This window comes from Babylonia areolata, chromosome 18, assembly GCF_041734735.1.
Source record: "Babylonia areolata isolate BAREFJ2019XMU chromosome 18, ASM4173473v1, whole genome shotgun sequence".
NCBI classification, from domain to species: Eukaryota; Metazoa; Mollusca; class Gastropoda; order Neogastropoda; family Buccinidae; genus Babylonia; species Babylonia areolata.
The window spans coordinates 69,983,674-70,006,173 of NC_134893.1; the positions used below are offsets into that span (position 1 = coordinate 69,983,674).

Consider the following 22,500-nt stretch of genomic DNA (forward strand, 5'->3'; position numbering starts at 1 on the left):
TAAGGAGTCATTCTGCTACCTTTCCTCTTGACCAATGAGTCATTTTACCACCTTGACTAAGGAGTCATTCTTTCACCTTGAGTAAGGAGTCATTCTTCCACCTTGCCCCTTGACTAAGGAGTCATTTTACCACCTTGACTAAGGAGTCATTCTTCCACCTTAACTAAGGAGTCATTTTACCACCTTGACTAAGGAGTCACTCTTCCACCTAGCTCCTTGACTAAGGAGTCATTCTTTGTCCTTGCCCCTTGGCTAAGGAGTCATTCTTTCACCTGGACTAAGGAGTCATTTTACCACTTTGACTAAGGAGTCACTCTTCCACCTTGCCCCTTGACTAAGGAGTCATTTTACCACCTTGCCCCTTGACTAAGGAGTCACTCTTCCACCTTGCCCCTTGACTAAAGAGTCATTTTACCACCTTGCCCCTTGACTAAGAAGTCATTTTACTACATTGCCCCTTGACTAAGGAGTCATTTTACCACCTTGCTTCCTTGACCTCCCTGACTGTACACAGTCTGCAACCTTTCCCCCACATGGGAACTTTAACTCTCTCCATACGAACGGCGAAAGAGACGACGTTAACAGCGTTTCACCCCAGTTACCATCATCAAACTATTGCAAGCAGAAGGCTCTTATACTGAAGAGGTGAATGTTGACAAAGAATACCACAATTCTGACGACGAAAGCTAAAGGTTGCATGGGTCATTCAGACACCCACTGGACATCCGAGGGGTCTGTGTAGAGGAGAAGAGAGGACTGGCCGTACTGAGTGAGTTAAACTTTCAACCTTTAACCTGTCATGCCTTGAACTGACCTTTCCAGGCACCAACCCCTTCGACATGGAGGCGTCGGTGACGGATCCTGACGGCACGTCCGAGCTGTGTGATGTGATGGACCTGGAGGAGTTCCACTACAAGATCATGTTCACGCCCAAGGTCAAGGGCACTCACACGCTGTCCGTGCGTCACAAGAGCATGCACATTTCAGGTTCGTGGGATGGGAAGAAAATGTTGGAGGTGGTTTATTTGTGTGTGTGTGTGTGTGTGTGTGTGTGTGTGTGTGTGTGTGTGTGTGTGTGTGTGTGTGTCTGTCCGTCTATCTATCCATCTATCTATCTCTTTGCACGCATACATACACAAACATGCACACACATCTACCTATCTATCTGTCTTTATGCACACATACATACACAAACATACACACACGTCTATCAATGTATCTTTCTTTCTGTCTGTCTGTCTGTCTCTCTGTCTATTTGTAATCACGTATACATACTCACACATGCACACATGTATATCTATCTATCTGTCTTTCTATCTATATGTCTCTCTGTCTATCTATGTAAGACCTCAGGGCGCTTTACATGAAAGAAAAAAGTTACAAATTTTACATGAACTATTCATATCATGACCACTGTTCCCCCCCCCTCCCCCACAAACATACACACGTTATTTGAAACAGAAGTAAGAGAGGACAATTAAAAAAAATGAGACCATACCATAATATGAATCAAATAATCTACCAGAAAAAGAAAAAAACGAAGAAGACAAAAGGTTTAGTTGTGTGTTGTTGCTGCTTGCAGGCAGCCCCTTCCAGTACTCTGTGGGCCAACTCAACCTGGGCGGTACCCACAAGGTTCAGGTGGGAGGACCTGGCTTGGAGAAAGGAGAAGTCGGTGTCTGGAGTAAGTGTGTGCTTGCTGCGCGTGTGCGCGTGTGTGTGTGAGTGTGGGTGTTGAAGGATGTCGCATGTGTGAGGTGGGCAGGGTTTTTTTGGGGTGGGTATCACTGTATGCGTTAGTTAGATATGTCAGGTCTGGGGCATAGCCCTTGCTACTGGTACCATGTAACCCAGTACTACCTGCCGCATGTGAAGTCTCCCAACGACGGAACAGGCGGAGGAGGAAACTTTTCCCAACGGGCTGTGAAGGCGGAAGAGGATGACCAAAAGGGCAGGGGGAGCTCTTATCCTTGGCTGGAAGTCCTAGAAAAAACCTACACCTGCCGAGGCCGTCCTACACGTGGCAGTATCTGCACCTGTGGGACTGTGAGCGTCGGTAGGCGAGAGAGTGGGGAAGGGACTGCACAACTCCTCCTCACCAAAAAAAAAAAGTCACCTGTGCTGGTCAGGCAACACCTGTGGGAAGTGCTGCGCATCCAGAATCGGCCTCTTCTCCCATATGAGGACACACACCGACAGATAAGCCTGCCTGCCTACTCGTCCGTCGGTCCGACGGGAGACTCCATTCTTCTTCTTCTTATTATCATTATATGTACTAGTGTGTGGGTCAAAGCAACCTGGGCGGTACCCACAAGGTTCAGTTGGGGGGGGGGGGGGGGGGGGCGGGGGACCTGGGAAAAGGGAGGTCGGTGGCTGGAGTAAGTGTGTGTTTTCGTGTGCGTGTGGGTGGAGGGGGCGAGTTGGTGGGTGGGTGTGTGGGTGTGGTGGGGATGAGTTGATGGGTGGTGTGGGTGTGGGAGTGGTGTAGTAGGTGTGTGTAAAGAGAGGAGTGTGTGTGTGTGTGTGTGTGTGTGTGTATGCGTGCGTGCGTGCGTGCGTGTGTGTGTGCGCGTGTGTGTGTGTGTGTGTGTTACACATAGAAAATGATTGTGTCTGAGAGTGTCTTGTGTCTGTGTGCACGCGCGCTCACACACGCAAGCGATGCGTCCTCTGATCAGTTCGTTTCGTTGCCAGACGCGTGCAACATCTACACGCGGGAGGCGGGGCCTGGCGCCCTTTCTCTGGCCGTGGAGGGACCCAGCAAGGCTGAGATCAGGCTGGAGGAACGACCCAACGGGTTCCTGGGAGCCACCTACAAGGTCTCCAAACCTGGTCAGTGTTGTTTTGAGTTTTAGTGTTGGGGGGTGATGGGAGTTGGTTGCTGGCAAGGGGGGATTGGGGGGCGGTGGGGGTGGGAGTGAGGGGGTGGAAGAGGTGGTATTGAGGATGGGTGTGTGTGTGTGTGTGTGTGGGGGGGGGGGTAGTGGGGGGTTTAGGGTTGGGTTTTGAGGGTGTTGGGTTGTATTGGGGCTTTGTGTGTGTGTAGGTTTTGACGGTGGTGGGTGGTGTTTTGAGGGTGGGTGTTTTGTGGGAGGGCAGGGGGGGGGGGGGGGTATGTTGTGAGTGGGGTTTTTGAGGGTGGGGTGTTGAGTTGGGGGTTTTGAAGGTTGGGTGTTGAGGGTGGGGATTTTGAGGATGGGTTTTTTGAGGGTGGGTTTTGAGGGTGAGGGTTTTGAGGATGGTGTGTTGAGAGTAGGGATTTTTAAGGGGGTTGGGGGGGGGGGGAGGCGTGGTTGAGGGGTGTTTTGAGGGCAGGGGGTTGAGGCGGGGGGACTGAGGGTGGTTGTTTAGAGGGTGGTGTGTTGAGAGTGAGTTTTTGTTGTTGTTGTTGTTGTTGTTTGACAGGTATGTCCACGACCGTTTTTGTTGTTCGAACAGGTATGTCCACGACCGTTTTTGTTGTTCGAACAGGTATGTCCACGACCGTTTTTGTTGTTCGAACAGGTATGTCCACGACCGTTTTTGTTGTTGTTTTCCATACAGGTATGTACGGACTTCACATGAAGTTCGAGGATGACCATATCCCAGGCTCCCCCTTCATGGTGAACATCGCTCCGGACAGTGGATCAGCCCGCCAGGTCACCGTGCACTCTCTACGGGACAGGAACCTGGCTGTGAGTGATGGCAGTTTGTTCGCTGGTTGCTCAGTTACCTTGTTAGCTGGCTAGTTAACTCTCTCCATACGAACGGCAAAAGAGACGACGTTAACAGCGTTTCACCCCAATTACCATCATCAAAATATTGGAATCGGAAGGCTCTTATACTGAAGAAGTAAATGTTGACAAAGAAAACCACAATTCTGACGACGGAAGCTAAAGATTGGGTCATTCAGACACCCACTGGACACCCGAGGGGTCTGTGTAGAGGAGAAGAGAGGACTGGCCGTACTGAGTGAGTTAATGAGTGGGTGGGTGGGTAGGTGCGTGGGTCAGTCAGTCAGTTAGTTAGTTAGTTAATTAGTTAGTGAAGTTGTTGGTCTGTTAGTTTTGGATTTTAGGTGGTTGGTTATTTAGTTAGTTATGTGGGTACTTAGGCAGTTTATAAGTTGCTTGGTTAGGACGTTCGATGTTTCTGTGGTTGTGTAGTTAGTTATCAGTTAGATTGTTAAACAGTTAGGTAGTCAGTCTGTTAGTGAGTTTGATAGCTAATTAGGAAGTTAGGTGGTTAGTTAGGTAGTTTGTGAGTTAGTGAGTGAGTGGGGGTGTTTAATGAGTGGGTGAGTCAGTGATTTGGTTAGCCAGTTTAAAAGTCTGTCAATTGATTAGTTAGTAAGTTAGCTCTTTTTCTTTGAACATGTGGTGTGGCATATGTGAATCAAACTTGCAAGCTTCAACACCTTGAAACTGAAATTGAGTTAGTGAGTAAGTGAATGAATAAGTGAGTGAATGAATGAGTGAGTGAATGGATAATGAGTGGATGAGTGTGTGAATGAATGAGTGCGTGACTCAGCTAGTTAGTCAGTGAGTGAATGAGTGAGTGAGGAAATGGGTTAATGAGTGAATGAGTGAATAAGTCAGTAAATGAACGAGTGAGTTAATTAGCTAGCTTTGTAGTGAGTGAGTGAGTGGATGAGTGAGTTCGTTATTCAGCTCAACTCAACGCCCCGAATCACTGCAAAATTATTACATGGTTATCAATAAATAACGACACACACACACACACACACACACACACACACACACACACACACACACACACTTTTTCCAAAACATCCCCAACCACAACTTTGGGCAAGACAGTTTCCGCTATCATCAGATTCTAGCCCAGATGGTTGGGACAGCAGTTGCCTCCAATGCTGTTCTGATGGTAATACCTGACAATCACACAGGCATCGTTATAAATATTCACACACACACACACACACACACACACACACACACACACACTTTCAACCCCTGTTTCCAACCCCCACCCCCTCAAACCCTCTCCACCTCCCTCACCCCCACCCTCCTCCCCAAACAGGTGGACAAGCCCAACACCTTCACCGTCAACTTCAACGGGGCCTCGGGCCGATTGCACGCCGCCGTGAGGACCCCTTCCGGAGGACACATGGACTGCTTCGTGCAGGAGATGGACACGGGCATGTACGGCGTCCGCTTCATCCCCAAGGAGAACGGCGTGCACTACGTGGACGTCAAGCTGAATGATGCCCACATCCCGGACTCCCCCTTCGCCATGATGGTAGGCTCCAGCCACGCTGACCCCGCCATGGTCAGCGCTTCCGGCGAGGCTTTGGAGCATGCCAAGTGTGGTCAGTTGGGGGGGTGGGGGGGGGGGGGGGGGGGGGGGGGGGGGGGTGGGTTTGTTGTTATTGTTGGTGACCTCCCCTATGGTCACTGGTGTTTGTGGTTATTGGTGGTGGTTTTTTGTGGTTGTGGTGGTGGTGGTGTTTGTTGTTATTGCTGGTTGGTTTTTGTGGTTGTGGTGGTGGTGTTTGTTGTTATTGTTGGTGGTTTTTGTGGTGGTGATGGTGTTTGTTGTTATTGTTGGTGGTTTTTGTGGTTGTGGTGGTGGTGTTTGTTGTTATTGGTGGGGGTTTTTGTGGTTGTGGTGGTGTTTGTTGTTATTGGTGGTGGTTTTTGTGGTGGTGGTGTTTGTTGTTATTGTTGGTGGTTTTTGTGGTTGTGGTGGTGGTGTTTGCTGTTACTGGTGGTGGTTTTTGTGGTAGTGGTGGTGTTTGTTGTTATTGGTGGTGGTGGTGTTTGCTGTTACTGGTGGTGGTTTTTGTGGTAGTGGTGGTGTTTGTTGTTATTGGTAGTGGTGGTGTTTGCTGTTACTGGTGGTGGTTTTTGTGGTAGTGGTGGTGTTTGTTGTTATTGGTGGTGGTGGTGTTTGCTGTTATTGGTGGTGGTTTTTGTGGTGGTGGTGTTTGTTGTTATTGGTGGTGGTTTTTATGGTGGTGGTGTTTGTTGTTATTGGTAGTGGTGGTGTTTGCTGTTACTGGTGGTGGTTTTTGTGGTGGTGGTGTTTGTTGTTATTGGTAGTGGTTTTTGTGGTGGTGGTGTTTGTTGTTATTGGTGGTGGTGGTGTTTGTTGTTATGGTGGTGGTTTTTGTGGTGGTGGTGTTTGTTGTTATTGGTGGTGGTTTTTGTGGTGGTGGTGTTTGTTGTTATGGTGGTAGTGGTGTTTGTTGTTATGGTTGGTGGTTTTTGTGGTTGTGGTGTTTGCTGTTACTGGTGGTGGTTTTTGTGGTAGTGGTGTTTGTTGTTACTGGTGGTGGTTTTTGTGGTAGTGGTGTTTGTTGTTATTGGTGGTGGTTTTTGTGGTAGTGGTGTTTGTTGTTATTGGTGGTGACCCCCCATGGTCACTGGTGTTTGTTGTTACTGGTGGTGGTTTTTGTGGTAGTGGTTGTGGTTGACCTCACCGTGGTCAGCACTTCCCAGGAAGCTTTGGAGCATGCCAAGTGTGGTCAGTTTGGATGGGGGTGGGGATGGGGGGTTGTTGTTGTTGTTGTTGTTGTTGGTGTGTGTGTGTGTGGGGGGGTGGGGGGGGGGTTGTTGGTAGTTGGTAGTGGTGGTGGTGATCGACGAAGCTTCCCAGGTGGCTCTTGAGCAAGCCAAGTATGGTAAGTCCGGGTGTCGTTGTTGTTGTTGGCGGTGGAGGTGTTTGTTGACTTGGGGGAGGTGGGGTTGGTGTTGTTGTTGGCGGTGGTTATAGTTGTTTGCTGTTGTTGTTGTCGATGGTGGTGACGGTGTTGTTGACTTGGGGGAGGTGGGGTTGGTGTTGTTGTTGGCGGTGGTTATAGTTGTTTGCTGTTGTTGTTGTTGATGGTGGTGATGGTGCTGTTGACTTGGGGGAGGTGGGGTTGGTGTTGTTGTTGGCGGTGGTTATAGTTGTTTGCTGTTGTTGTTGTTGATGGTGGTGATGGTGTTGTTGACTTGGGGGAGGTGGGGTTGGTGTTGTTGTTGGCGGTGGTTATAGTTGTTTGCTGTTGTTGTTGTCGATGGTGGTGACGGTGTTGTTGACTTGGGGGAGGTGGGGTTGGTGTTGTTGTTGGCGGTGGTTATAGTTGTTTGCTGTTGTTGTTGTCGATGGTGGTGACGGTGTTGTTGACTTGGGGGAGGTGGGGTTGGTGTTGTTGTTGGCGGTGGTTATAGTTGTTTGCTGTTGTTGTTGTCGATGGTGGTGACGGTGTTGTTGACTTGGGGGAGGTGGGGTTGGTGTTGTTGTTGGCGGTGGTTATAGTTGTTTGCTGTTGTTGTTGTTGATGGTGGTGATGGTGCTGTTGACTTGGGGGAGGTGGGGTTGGTGTTGTTGTTGGCGGTGGTTATAGTTGTTTGCTGTTGTTGTTGTCGATGGTGGTGATGGTGTTGTTGACTTGGGGGAGGTTGGTGTTGTTGTTGGCGGTGGTTATAGTTGTTTGCTGTTGTTGTTGGTGGTGGTGATGGTGTTGTTGACTTGGGGGAGGTGGGGTTGGTGTTGTTGTTGTCGATGGTGGTGACGGTGTGGTTGGACCCACCATGGTCAGCGCTTCCATGAAGGCTTTGGAGCACACCAAGTGTGGTCAGTTTTTAGGGTGGTGGGTGGGTGGTTATTTGGGGTTTTGTGTGTGGGTGGGTGAGGGGTGGGTAAGGGGTGGGAGTGTAAGTACATGCATACAGTACATGCATATGCATGCGACCTGCTTCTTCTTAGCTTACTTTTACCCTTTATGTTTGTTATCTAATATAAGCTAGAGGGCGTAACAATCATCATCATTATGAGAGAAATGATAATTATCAAATAATAATAGTAATAATATCATTTATTTTCAATCTAATATCATCATCTTACATGAACAGACTATAAATAAATAAAGTAAACGAAATGTTAGAGGGTTTAAACCTGAACCTCAAACCTGCTCCCTACGGTTCCACCCACAGGCGTGAAGAACAAGTTCGTGGTGCACACTGCCGGGGCAGGGTCTGGTCTTCTCGGGGTCTACGTGGACGGTCCGTCCAAGGCGGCCCTCTCCTGCCGCGAGGTCGACGATGGCTACGAGTTCACCTTCAACCCCTTCTGTCCCGGGGACTACCTCATCGCCATCAAGTACGGCACCATCCCCATCGCAGGATCGCCCTACAAGACCAACGTCTCTGGTGAGTTTGACTGGTGGGGGTCTGTGGTTTGTGGGCTGGTCTGTGTGTGTGTGTGTGTGTGTGTGCTTTGTGCGGAGCCGGTGAATGACTACTGGTAGAATATTCAGTGCGTTGGTTAACTGGCGGCCGCGCAATCCAGTTGTTGGCACAGATGTTGTAATTGGCACACATCCAGCGATTTGTAGGGATCCAGTAATTGATATGTCTTTCAGTCACTGGCACAGATCTGGTAACTGGTATTGATTGATCCAGTAAATGGCACACATCCAGTAATTGATATGTCTTTCAGTCACTGGCACAGATTTAGTAATTGGCATTGATTGATCCAGTAACTGGCACACATCCAGTAATTCGCACGGATCCAGCGGTTGATACATCTTTCAGTCGCTGGCACAGATCCACTGATTACCACAGACACACTGATTGGTGCTTATTCAGTCGCTGGCGTAGATGTAGTAATTGGTACAAATTCGTTGATTGGCACACATCTAGTAAAGTGTAGAGATCCAGTGATAGGCGCGTATTGGAATCGCTAGCACAGAGCCAGTCATTGGCACAGATCCATTACTTTGCACACATTCAGTCAGAGGCTTAGATCCAGTAAATGGCAAAGATTCACTCAATGATACATATATGGTAAGCAAAACAGATGCAGTAATTGGCACATACTGAGTCATTGACAAGGATTCAGTCATAGACACAGATCCAGTAGGCCTACTTGTCACAGATTGAGTAACTGACACAAGTTCAGTAATTGTTAAATATCCAGTAATTGGCACGCAGTCAGTCAATCAGATTCAGCCACAAGCTCAGATTCAGTAATTGGCTCAGATCCAGTAACTGGCTCAGATCCAGTAATTGGTGAGCATTCAGTCAGCGGCACATATCCAGTAATTGGCACAGTTTTAGTCACTGGCACATATCTTGTAAGTGACGCTGATCAAATCACTGTTGCTGGCATAGCTTCAGTCGCTGCCAGAGAACCGTTAACTACACAATCGCTTTATGATATCCAACGATGCGGGTTAATGCATGACGCTCCAGGTTAGTGCTGGTATCCGCTGTGTCACGAACGTCATAGCTGGACCACACACAGCGATTCTGATTCTCTCTCGAAGTCTTCAAGAGATATCAATCGATAGGCTGGCTGTACCTATGTTGGTGTTCATGCCTGTGTGTTATTTGTGTGGCTTCAGTAAGTCATGATGCTGATGAACGAATTCATTGGCCGATTAACTTAGTTAGCTGTAGTTTTAGAGCGCATGATTGGCACGTTGTGAAGTCTTAATTTAGAGAGCACTGCACACGAATTGGCGCCAATGAGTACACTCTCGTTTTGATGTTCTTTTTTTTTTTTTAATGCTTTGATTCATTATATCATTTTCTTCTTTTTGTTCACCGTTATCGTCATCGTCATCGTCGTCGTGGTTCTCATCATCATCATCATCGTCTTCTCCATATTCTTGGACTGCAAATCCCACGTTCACACGTATGTGCGAATGGTGTTTTTACGTGTATGACCATTTTTTTTTTTACCTCGCCAGGTAGGCAGCCATGTTTCGTTTACAGAAGCGTGCATGCATGGGTGTGTTCTCGTTTTCTGAACCCACCGAAGACTTAGGGGATCTTTAACCCTGTCACTGCCAAGGTTGCATTTATGCACAGGCGTGGTAGAGGACCCATGTCACGGAAAGGTGACCATTCATTGGTCTGTTATCCATGAACCTACTGCTCTTAATGTTTGGTGGTAGGATAGGCCATATTTTCTATACATCGCAGGGGGAATCCCCAGCTATTCTTAGCCACCGCCTTTTCTGTGTTTATACCACAAGGAAATTTTGTACTCTAAATTGACTGGCGGTGAAAGGGCTAATGTGCCGCATTTGATGTTCTGCATGTGTTTTCACACAAAGGGGGTTTCAGGCACTAGTTAACAGATCTGCGGATCTATTGACCTGGGAGATCGTGGAAAATAATCCCCATCCTAAACGTACCAGACGCCGTGATCTGGATTCGAACCAAGGATCGTCAGACTAAAATTTCAACGCTTTAACCACTCGGCTGTTACATCCGTCATCATCAAGATCATCATCATAATCATCTTTGCTTATCTTGTGTTTGTTTCGTTTCAATCAGTTGTTGTTGTTTTTTTAAATAGCGGCATAGTCTAGTGCTTGAAGCTGAAGACGGTGTTTATTTATTCACTACAAGGGTAGCTACACACAACGGTATTTCCCTTCATGATGAGCTCAGTTTGTGTGTGTGTGTGTGTGTGTGTGTGTGCGTGTGTGTGCGTGCGTGTGTGTGTGTGTGTGTGTGTGTGTGTGTGCGTGCGTGCGTGTGTGTGTGTGTGTGTGTGTGTGTTCTTGTTGTCTCTGAGTGTGTGTGTGTGTGTGTGTGTTCTTGTTGTCTCTGTGAGTCCAAGGTAGGTTACACTCTGCGTTGGTGCGTTGATAAGCTGTTTCATGCTATTAGATAGTTGTTGTTTTTTTCAATCATTATCATTTTCTTGGTAGCATGTCATTCTGCGTGCTGTTAAACTATTTTTGCTGCTTTCAGTAGTAGTAGTAGCAGTAGTCGCAGTGGTTCTGATTGATGATTGATGATTGATTTGCTGTGGTGTCTGTGATGGTTGATTGTAAGACAAGCTGACTCGCTTGACATTACTGCTCCACAGATGAAACGGGATGCTACTCAGGTAAAGGAACTTAACTGAGCATAACAACGACCCCCACCTCGTAATATCACTGTTCCTTGACATCCCTCACCTCCCCCCCCCCCCCCGCCCACCCCACCACCCCACACCCCCACCCTTCCCAACCCATGCCTCACAATCTTCCCAACATATCCACTCCTCCGCCCCCCCCCCATCCCCCTCAACCCCGCCTCCCACCAACCAATCAGAATCCTCCCTTCTACTATCCTCTCCCTCTTTCTTTTGGTCTATCTCCTGCTCTAAAACCATGTCCCCCCTCGTACCACCTTACCTACCCCTCATGAGTCCGTAATACCCCCCTTCCTTCCAGTTCCACACCCCCCTCCGACAATCTTCTCTCGAAACCGTGCTTTCTCCTTGTGCCCGTGATACCATTATACCCTTCTTTCTCCTCCTCCCCCCCCCTTCTCTCCTTCCCTCCTTCTCTCTCCCCCATCTCTTTGCCAACAGTTCTCATTGTGTTTTTTTTTCTTCTCGATAATAGTTATCATTTGATCAAACCAATCACACGTTATTCAGGAGACACCGTGGCAGAATTGGGTCAGGCGTCACTGAGACGCTCTGAATCCAGTGTTCACCAGTGATCAGGGTTCGAGGCCCCGTTTCGGCATGGTGTTGTGTCCTTGGGGGAAAGGCACTTTACTCCGAATCTCCTCACTCCACCCAGGTGTAAATCGGTAACGTGATTTCGGTTGAGCAAGGTTTTAAAAATTTTAAATTCGGCGGAAGGAGAGGATTGGGTTCCGCCATTCTATGTGGAGCCCCAGACATAGTTGGTACGAATTCACTGCCCCTGAGGGCCGTAAAAGTATATGGGACCTTGAAGTTTTTAACCTTTAAGACACATTCTAAGCCACGAGAAAACAAAACCAATGAGAAACTCCTCTCTTTATCCCCTCCCTCCCCCGTCTGTTCCCGATTCGCCTTTTTTTCGTTGCTCTCTGACTATGTGAACAGGGAAAGGAGCTCAGAAGATTAGTGAAAATCAGCCTGTGTATGCATGCGTGCGTAAGCTGGTGCGTGTGTGTGTGTGTGTGTGTGTGTGTGTGTGTGTGTGTGTGCGTGTGTGTGTGTGTGTGTGTGTGTGTGTGTGTGTGTGTGTGTGTGTGTGTGACTGAGTTATATTCCATGCTATTTTTTTATGTTTCGTGATTAACTCTTGTTGTTGTAGTTGTTGCTGTTGTTGTTGTTACTGTCTACACCGAGTGTCCGTACCGATTTTTGTTTTTTTTTCCTTTTTCATCTTTTGTGCGTGTGTGTGGGTGTGTGTGTGTCTGTGTGTGAGGGAGGGCTTCCAGCTTATCCAGTTTACCCTTAATAAAATATTTGTTCATTTGTTCATTGTTCATTGTCCCCCCGCCCCCCATGCCCCTCATTCTCACGTCACCCCCGTACCACCTCTCTCAACCGCTCCGATCCCCCCCACCAGTTCCTTAAAACGTCTGCTTGTAATTGACATCACACGTTTCCCCCCCTCTTCCCCCCTCACCCCCCCACCCACCCCCCGTGGTGAGAAACCGCCGGTGTTCGTGAAGGCTGACCCCTTTTAACCAAACGGCCTGTGATCTCCTTGTAATCTCCTTGTGTTCTTTCTCATCGGCACACCAATGCTTCAACAAGCCTGGTATCGTCCTGATCAGCCTGTTCCCGATTCGTCTATTCCTAATGCGCCTGTTCCTGATTTGCCAATTCCTGATCCGTCTTCTTCTTGAATCGTCTGTTCCTGATTTGCCAATTCCTGATCCGTCTTCTTCTTGAATCGTCTGTTCCTGATTTAGTCTATTCCTGATCCGTCTGTTCCCGATTCGCCTTTTACTGATTGGCCTGTTCGTAATCCGCCTATTCCTGATTGGCTAACAATGGATTGGTGATCCCGACTGGCCTATATCCAGCTCCATCTATGTACTTGATTGATATGTCGTCCAAAATACTCTTGAGGTGGACCCCAAACAAAATATCTTTTCCCCACGTGGTTGTTGTTGTTGTTGTTTTTCCTTATGCCGTCTCGGTTTAGCAAATCAAGACATCTGCTTTCCACTTTACGTGAAAATATTTCCTAATCTATTACAAAACGTAGTATGCCCTTTTTGTAATTAAAAACTTTTTTTTTTATCATGTTATCATTTGTCTCTCCCCCATACCCCACCCTCCGCTCCCTGGAGTTCTAGTAATGTTATGAACCACTGGATTACAATTCGTTAACATCTTGAATGCTTTTTCATGAAGACAGATTCATAAAATTAGGTGCTTTGTTGTGGTAGTTTATGTTGTTGTCATTGTTGTTCGGGATTGTGGCAGTGGTGGTCTTTGTGGTGCAGAGGGTGGGAAGTGGAGAGGGAAGGGACTGGGAGTGTGTGTGTGTGTGTGGGGTGGGGGGGGGGGGGGGGGGGGTGGGTTGGGGTGTGTGTGAAGAATAATCTTGACGAATGTTTCTGTGTCCATGCCTTTCGCTGACTTTGAATTAAAAAGAAGAAAGGTAAACTGGGTACAGGATCAAACAGGGGAGGCAATCGTCGAGGAAATGTCATGTGTGTCCAGTGTTATTCATATCCAATGTTATTTATAATGACCCATTTACTACAGTATGACCGGACCTTATTCATTTCCAGTTTGCTGCTTTGATTTACAGTTGCTCACAATCATTTTATGCGCTAAACTAGACTTCCTCACAATGACTTATGCTCTGAACTAAAAAAAAAAAAAAAATCCTCATTGTTTTTTTTCATTTGCATTTGCATGGGATTTCTATAACGCAGAAGGTAAGTTCATTCCGAGCATTGATCAATGAATGTGTTAATATTTCGATTTGTGTAACCCCAATGGATGCGATCAGTGCAACTGAAATCGATATCATTTTCACCCTCTTAGTCCTTGTTGTATTTACCTCTGAGAAACGTTAACTGAATTTGACGGAATTTTGTGTTTTTATCTTTATTTGAAGCTTCCGATATTCATTGTGTTATTACCGATACTGACTGAATGGCTTAAACTTAATATAATTATGTGTGTAACTTTTCCTTCTCCACAGTAGGCATGCTAGACCATGGAGTACATAGTTTCACTCTTTCCCTATTTTTTTTTCCCATTGTTTAAGTGTTCTTACACATGTCTTCTGAATGTGATTTAGAATGTTCGGTTAAGATTCATAACAACCCCAACCCATTGAAATTACTGTGTTGTTTCCTAGTTGTTGTTGAATTGATGTTGTACTTAGTTGTTGTTTTTTTCTTTTGTTTCTCTTCGCTTACAATTTTTGTGTATTTTTCGACAGGTGATGGTCAGATAAGAATTTTAATGGCTTGAAGCTGGCATTTTGAAAAAAGAAAAGAAAAGAAATAAACTATATTTTGGGGGGTGCCTTCATGCCAGGTCCGGAGCTTGACTTTTTCTTTTTCCCCGTTCCAAGAAATGACAACACCTGTGTTTATCATTAATCATTTTCATTCTGGAGGCGGCAACAGCTGTTCCGATTATCAGGGCTAGAACGATAGTAGCGGAGAGTGTCTTGCCCAAGTTATATCCTCACTCTCTCGGTCAAGAGGGTTTGAAAGCTGTCGACGTTGGGAGGGTCCCTAAAGGCCAACTAGCCCTCAAGGCTGCAGCACCAAGAACCAGTGTAATCTTGCCTCCTAGTTTGAGAGTCATAGTCCTCCCCAAAAGACGAAGCTGTGAATGAATTCCCATTGCAGTGGAAAAATCGGATAGGCGTTTCTTTTTTACCACAACATATTTCTCTGTGTGAAATTCTTGCTGCTCTCCCCAGGGAGTGCGTGTCGCTACACAACAGCGTCACCCATTTTTCGTATTTGTTTCTGCGTGCAGTTTTATTTGTTTTTCCTATCGAAGTGGATTTTTCTACAGAATTTTGCCAAGAACAACCCTTTTGTTGCCGTGGGTTCTTTTACGTGCGCTAAGTGCATGCTTCACACGGGATCTCGGTTTCTCGTCTCATCCGAATGACTAGCGTCCAGACCACCGCTCAAGGTCTAGTGGAAGGGGAGAAAATATCGGCGGCTGAGCCGTGATTCGAACCAGTGCGCTCAGATTCTCTCGCTTCCTAGGCGGACGCGTTACCTCAAGGTCATCACTCCACATCTTTGACTTGTGATTTAGTGTTCACCAGTGATCAGGGTTCGAGGTCCCGATTCGGCATGGTGCTGTGTGTTTGGGAAAGGTGCTTTACTCCGATTTTCTCACTCCACCCAGGTGTGTAACTGACTTTGTTCAGGGACGGTTATGGCAGCAGAAGGAGAGAGTAGAGCCTCGCCTTTCCTTTCTTAGCCCTGGACACAATGGATATGGATTCATCGCTCCGAGTCTTGCGGGACTTTTGATTTTAACTCTAACGTTATGAAACATGGATGACGTATTGCCGTCACATTCAACAACTTGAGCAGTTTCAACAGAGATGCCTACGAAAGATTCTTGGCATAAAGTGGCAAGACAGGGTCTCCAACCTCCAAGTCCTAGAGAGGAGCGGCCTGCCCAGCATTGAAAGCCTGCTGATACAGTGCCAGCTACGCTGGACAGGACACGTTGTTTGCATCCCGAAGATCCTTTTTGTATGGCCAGCTGAAGGAAGGCCACCGCGAACTTGGAAGACCCTGCAAGCGCTTCAAGGACACCTTGAAGACAAACCTCAAAGCCTGTGACATAGACATCGCTTCCTTGGAAACTGATGCCCTTGACCGCTCTCCGAGTGGAGGATGCTGTACTCTAGTGGCATAGAGACGTTTGAAAACAAGAGAACGCTGGCCATTAAGGAGAAGCGTGAGCGAAGGAAGCAGGACTCAACTTCTGGAGACTTTTTCCCTTGCAACACTTGTGGGAAGTGCTGTGCATCCAGAATCGGCCTCTTCTCCCATATGAGGACACACACTGACAGATAAGCCTGCCTGCCTACTCATCCGTCGGTCCGACGGGAGACTTCATCATCATGGAGAGCCTCAACGAAGCTAATGCGTTCAGAAACTGGGACACGAATACTCTTAGATTAAATAAGAAGGGTTAACATTACAAACCTCAAGGACAATTATGATGGTACTCGTTCACGGATTCAATAAGAAGGGTTAACATTACAAACCTCAAGGACAATTATGATGGTACTCGTTCACGGGTTCAAGCGAGACAAACTAAGGGACAAGACTCTTGTCCAACTGCTTCCCAGGCCCGTCAGTTCGGATAATGTCCCTTGTAACAAAGACAAACGCCGTCCAATTGTCAAAAAGAGATGCTGATTATAATAAGTGGTCACAATCTATGTGTTCTTGTTGGACAGAATGATAATAATGGCAAGTTCATTCTGTCTGGCTCAGTCGATTTTTGTGCGCTTGCATGTCTGGAGTGTATATATATATATCCCCCCCCCCCCACTCCCCAGTCAGTTTGCACGAGAGGAATGTTTTGAATACTAACATCATTGTATCTGCTCAATAGTGTCCGTCTTAGTCTTTGTCTGTCATCCCAATAAGTGTCTTACTGTCTATCTCATACCAAATCAACATGTTCTGTCGTTAGATTAGAAAGAGGTTTGTTTATTTATTTTATTTATTTATTTATTTTATTTATTGTTGTTGTCAAAATGCTTCAGTTACAGAGATTAGCATGTAATTGGTGGTTATTTTGTATGCGTCGCAACACACATGCTTCGAACACAAATGCACGCACAAACACTCGCGCACGACAACACACATTTATGTTTTGAAGATACGTGATCAGGTGGTTGTATAAAATGCTCTTACATTTGTACTTCATAATGTCACATTGTAGTACACTGCTTCATAACATTGTGTGATGTTGCTGTTTCGCACCATCTACATTGCATTTTCAGAAGAGCAGGACGATGCTGTTTTTTTCTTTGAATTTCCGACAGAACAGAAAAAGAAGGGTGGAAGGGAGAGAACCTCGTTCAATGGGGTAGTCCTTATGCTATTCAGGATTAGTTCCCCTAGATCCCATTTCACCATGTGTGTTGTCTTGGTTTATTCCTTTCAAACTTTCCCCAGACTGCGAATCATGGGCTTTAAAACATAAATCCATCTGCATAGATACGTACCTGTCTGTCTGTCTGTCTGTCTATCTTTTTATGTATGTATGTATGTATGTATGTATGTGTGTGTGTGTGTGTGTGTGTGTGTGTGTGTGTGTGTGTGTGTGTGTGTGTGTGTGTGTGTGTGTGTGTGTGTGTGTCTCTCTCTCTACCACTATGTATGTATGTATGTATGTATGTATGTGTGTGTATGTATGTATGTATGTATGCATTTGTTTATTTATCTATTTATCTGTTCATTCATTTATTCATTCAACTGAACTAAGAAAAATGTGTCTAAAGCATTTCTCTTCCAGAAAGTCACGTGTTGTGCATGGGTATCAGATGATTCATTGTCTGAAGTATTAACATTTGACTTAGCTTACCGGAAACCTGTTTGAGAAAGTCCTGAACATAGACACAGACACACACAAACGCACACTCACACACAAAGATACGAGCAGACACACACACACACACACACACACACACACACACACACACACAAAGACACGAGCACAGACACACACACACACAAACACACACAAACACACACACACACACACACACACACGTGTGCGAGTAGTCAAGGACGGTTGTTCAAAACATTTTACATAACATGTTATTGCACTTTATTTATTACGTTGTATCACCACGATCTCACTGGCTTGTGGATCATGCTGGATGTATGTATGATGAGTCAGCCGTGTCCGACTGTAACCATCATCAGAACAGCAGGAGAGAGGTAACTGTTGTCTCGACTGTCTGTCTGATTACAGTAGAGAAAGTCTTGCCCATGTTACACATCCCCACTCCTCTCGGCCAAGAGGGCTTTATAAAGGACAGCCGGTGTTTGAATGGTCCAGGGTCAGGTTGTACGAGGCAGTCTTTGCAACGCAATGTTTGCTTGGAGTTTTAAGAATGTTCCTAAGTATATGGAATTTACCGTGGAGTTAGGAACATTCTTAACGATAAGCAAACTTAGTTCGCTCCTCATGCAACGGCTTAACTCTTTCCAAACGGCGTGGTCACTCTCGGACCAAAACAAAAACCCGTCGCATTAACAACCACCCAGTTAACTCTCTCTGTACGGGCGGTCGCAGGTTCGGGCCGGAAGCCGTCGGCGATCAAGGAGCAGTCGTCGATGGTGGTGGAGACGGTGGAGAAGAAGGCTGGCGCCGGCGGCAAGACCCGCAAGTTCCGCGGCGACGCCTCCAAGGTGGTGGCCAAGGGCCAGGGCCTGAAGAAGGCATTTACCAACCGTCTGCAGAACTTCCAGATCGACGTCAAGGATGCTGGTGAGTGAGTGAGTGATAAACCAAACAAGCATATACAAACAAACAGATGGTTTATTCAATGCAAGGCCATCGCCCCATTGGAATGACAGACCGGCAAGTACCAGTGAACAGAAAATGGCCGAACCAGCTAGGTAGTGTGATGAAAACGCTGAACGTTAAAAAGCAAAGGGCTTGATGGAAATGGGTGAGTGAGTGAGTTTCGTGGGGGTGAGGGTTGGGATGGTTTGGGTTTGGCTGTTGTGGTTTTGATTCCAAGTTGGTGGTTTACTTATTTATTCATTTATCTCTTCACTTATTTTTCTGTTTATTTTCTTTTTCATTTGTTTATGTCATTGCATTTTCTGAAGAATTTGGATAGATTAGAATGCGGTCGTTTGTTGCTCTTGCATACTCTTATCGTAACGAAAATCTCATTGTCTTCACCGTCAGTACCATCCTCCATCCTCCTCCTCTTCCTTCTCTTCTTCCTCTTCCCTCTCGTCATTTTCATCATCAGTGTCACCATCACCATCCTCCCCCTCTTTCTCCTCTTCTTCCTCTCCCCCCTTCTTCTTCTTCTTCTTCGTCATCATCGTCACAACCACTACCATCCTTCTCCTCCTCCTTTTCAACATCAATATCACCATCATCACCCCCTCTGCCCCCCTGGTTTTCCTCCTTTTCTTCCCTCATCATCATCGTCATCGTCGTCGTCTCATCATTCTTCTCCTTACCATGTCCTGGTCGTCCTCGTCTTGCTCATCATCACCATCCCATTATTATCTTCCTCACATTTGCACAACAGGCTGCCAATCTGAAGAGCCGAATATCGGCTGCCATTGAGTGCTCATCGTTTGTTTCCTGTGTCATTCAATCAGATTTCAGGCACGCACACATACGCACTCAGACAGACATGTAAAATTTTACGTGTATGACCATTTTGTTTCTTTACCCCGCCATGAAGGCAGCCATACTCCGTTTTCGGGGAGCGGGGGGAGGAGTGGGGGGTGCATGCTGGATATGTTCCTGTTTCCATAACCCACCGAACGCTGACATGGATTACAGGATCTTTAACATGCATATTTGATCTTCTGCATGTGTGCACACACGAAGGGGGTTCAGGCACTAGCAGGTCTGCACATATGTTGACCTGGGAAATCAGAAAAAAATCCACCCTTTACCCACCAGGCGTGGTTACCGAGATTCGAACCCGGGACCCTCAGAGTGAAAGTCCTACACTTTAACAGTTCGGCTATTGAGCCTGTCATCATCACATCCTCGTCCTCCTCCTCCTCTGTTTTTTTTCTTCCTCCTCCTCCTTCTCTTCGTCGTCATCCTCCTTCCCTTCCTCCTCCTCCTTCTCTTCCTCCTCCTCCTTCTCCTCCTCCTCCTTCCCTTCCTCCTCCTCCTCCTTCTCTTCGTCCTCCTCCTCCTTCTCTTCCTCCTCCTCCCCCTTCTCTTCCCCCTTCTCTTCGTCCTCCTCCTCCTTCTCTTCGTCCTCCTCCTCCTTCTCTTCGTCCTCCTCCTCCTTCTCTTCCTCCTCCTCCTCCTTCTCTTCCTCCTCCTCCTTCTCTTCCTCCTCCTTCTCTTCCTCCTCCTCCTCCTTCTCTTCCTCCTCCTTCTCTTCGTCCTCCTCCTCCTTCTCTTCGTCCTCCTCCTCCTTCCCTTCCTCCTCCTCCTTCTCTTCGTCCTCCTCCTCCTTCTCTTCCTCCTCCTTCTCTTTGTCCTCCTCCTTCTCTTCGTCCTCCTTCTCTTCGTCCTCCTCCTCCTCTTCGTCCTCCTCCTCCTTCTCTTCGTCCTCCTCCTCCTTCCCTTCCTCCTCCTCCTTCTCTTCCTCCTCCTCCTTCTCTTCCTCCTCCTCCTCCTTCTCTTCGTCCTCCTCCTCCTTCTCTTCCTCCTCCTCCTTCTCTTCCTCCTCCTTCTCTTCCTCCTCCTCCTTCTCTTCGTCCTCCTCCTTCTCTTCGTCCTCCTCCTTCTCTTCCTCCTCCTCCTCCTTCTCTTCCTCCTCCTCCTCCTCTTCCTCCTCCTCCTTCTCTTCCTCCTCCTCCTTCTCTTCCTCCTCCTCCTCCTTCTCTTCCTCCTCCTCCTTCTCTTCGTCCTCCTCCTCCTTCTCTTCCTCCTCCTCCTTCTCTTCCTCCTCCTCCTCCTTCCCTTCCTCCTCCTCCTTCTCTTCGTCCTCCTCCTTCTCTTCGTCCTCCTCCCCCTTCTCCTCCCCACAATCATCGTTGCGGTGGGTTTTTTCCCCTTTCAGGTGAGGCCCTTCTGACCGTTGGCATGATCGCCCCTAGCGGTCAGCCCGAGGCGGAGCTGAGTGTGAAGAAGACGACCAAGACCTCCTACACCGTCACCTACAAGGTCACCGAGATTGGCGAGCACGTGCTGCACGTCAAATGGGGCGACGAGGACATCCCTGGCTCCCCCTTCGTCCTCAGCACGTAGAGCTCACCTGGTCCCCACCCATCTTTTGCAAAAAAGGAAAGAAAGGGAAAAAAGAAAAAAAAAAAAAAAAAAAAAAAAGCTTAATGAAGCTCTCGCAGTGGCACGCACACGTGTGCTGCGCACGCAACCTTCTTCTGACGTCATTTCCAAGTGATCCAAGCCATGTGGTATTTTTTTTTCTGTTTTGTTTCTGTTTCTGTTTCTGTTTTTTTTTTTTTTTTTTTTTTTCTTCGTTTGATTGAATAAAGGACTCGCTCGTTGATTGGTTTATATATTCATTATATATCATGAATATGCAACATGTGTGACTTTCCTCCCCTTTTCCCCCCCACCTTCCTTCCCTTTCCTTCAGTGGTTGTTCTCTCCCTTATTTCTTCTTCTTCTTCTTGTAACGTTTTGTCGTTGCGACTACCTCTAGGCCTGAACATGCCTTCTCTCCCCTGTCTGGCTTTTATAGGAGTTAGCAGTTGCTTCCAGAATCAGTAGACGTCTTTCATTTTGATGGGGAATAGATTGGTTAATCAACTCGATCCATTTCTCTGTTCGTTTGCTTGTTTTATCTATTTTTTGTATCTTTTTTTTTATGGCCTTTGATTGCCTTAGCTGGTGTGCTCCATTGATGTATGGCTGATACAGTTTCCATTCATGTATTTATTTATTTATTTATTTTACATGTACCCCTTGAACATATTTCTGAACATAATTTAGATGGTGGTGTAAACCTGTAATATCTGAACCTGGGTTTTTTTTTTTCTTCCTTTGCTTTCTTTATTTTTGTTTTGGTTGTTGACATGTTTTTAGCCCAGGAACGGCCTCTTGTCGAGGTTATGCTGGTCTTTGAACGACATGGTTTGGTTTCAGTTCTCACGTGTGTGAAATAAAGCAGCGAATGAGTTTGAAAGTGTTTCATTTTTATTTGGGATGTCATGTTCCCTTCCAGATCCGCCCCTGTTTGCCCTCCCTTTTTTTTTTTTTTTTTTTTTTTAATATCTCGTGCACCTCACCTCTATAACTCATCTTACACAATCTATAAATCATGTTGAGCATGAACGTTGTGTATTTATTTTCTTTATGTCGGGACCGTCTCCAGAAACTAACGAAAGGAAAACAAACAACAACAACAAACAAACAAACAAACAACAACAACAAAAACAACAACAACAACAAAAAAAAAAAAAAAAAAAAAAACCCAACAAACACAACACGTTCATAACGCATTCATCTCGTATTTAGAAACATTCGCAAATATCAAAAGGACAGGATAAGATTCATCTTTGAAGTGACTGGAATGATTTTCATTTTCTTTTTATGCAGAAATACTGTAATACTTAGCGGCTGATGTTTTGAATACCCTTTTGTCTGTCTGTCTGTCTGTCCGTACCATCTGTATGTCTGTCTGTCTGTCTGTCCGTCTATCCATATGTCTGTCTGTCTGGATGCTCATATTTATTTCTTAGTGTTGTAGCTGTTGCATCTTCTGTGTAATAGCAAAGAAAACACAAGTAGTGCTAGGCTGTCTTTATTTTCCCTCTCGTTTCTGCATTCCCTTATAAAGTGTCCTCATCCTTCGCATCTTTTTTTTTTTTTTTTTTTTTTTTTGCTCCGTAGAGACTTTCGGTTTTCGGTTTCATTTTATGTTTTAATTCAGTTTGATTTCACTTTTAAGTTGAGTTCTGAAAGAAAGGTGTATACAAGTTTTCCTCCCCAAATCTCCAATTCCGTCCTTTGATTCCCCCCCCCCACCCCCACCCCTCTCCTTCCCCCAAATTTACCCCCACACCCACCCCAACCCCTTCCCCTTGGCCAAAAAAAGTCTGTGACAATATTTACTGACCTTCCAAAGCTTGTTAAAACAAAGAAAAAAGAAAGAAAATCAGCCCATAAAACAAAGCAACGTGACTC

General features: G+C 46.4%; 1 protein-coding gene across 4 annotated transcripts in view; it reads left to right on the forward strand.

The window, feature by feature from the left end:
* LOC143293034 (filamin-A-like) overlaps positions 1 to 22,500 on the forward strand; it is a 141,575-nt gene that overhangs the window by 118,492 nt on the left and 583 nt on the right. For 3 of the 4 annotated variants that reach the window (XM_076603856.1, XM_076603855.1, XM_076603857.1), the window contains 9 exons: positions 823 to 987; positions 1,583 to 1,684; positions 2,695 to 2,832; positions 3,544 to 3,674; positions 5,023 to 5,311; positions 7,923 to 8,138; positions 10,816 to 10,836; positions 17,986 to 18,180; positions 20,411 to 22,500. The exon at positions 20,411 to 22,500 is cut by the window's right edge and continues 583 nt beyond it. In XM_076603856.1, coding sequence (XP_076459971.1) covers positions 823 to 987; positions 1,583 to 1,684; positions 2,695 to 2,832; positions 3,544 to 3,674; positions 5,023 to 5,311; positions 7,923 to 8,138; positions 10,816 to 10,836; positions 17,986 to 18,180; positions 20,411 to 20,598 — 1,445 coding nt within the window. In that variant the 3' untranslated portion in view covers positions 20,599 to 22,500. The remainder of the gene's footprint in view (positions 1 to 822; positions 988 to 1,582; positions 1,685 to 2,694; positions 2,833 to 3,543; positions 3,675 to 5,022; positions 5,312 to 7,922; positions 8,139 to 10,815; positions 10,837 to 17,985; positions 18,181 to 20,410) is intronic. The other variant, XM_076603858.1, reaches the window with a different exon arrangement.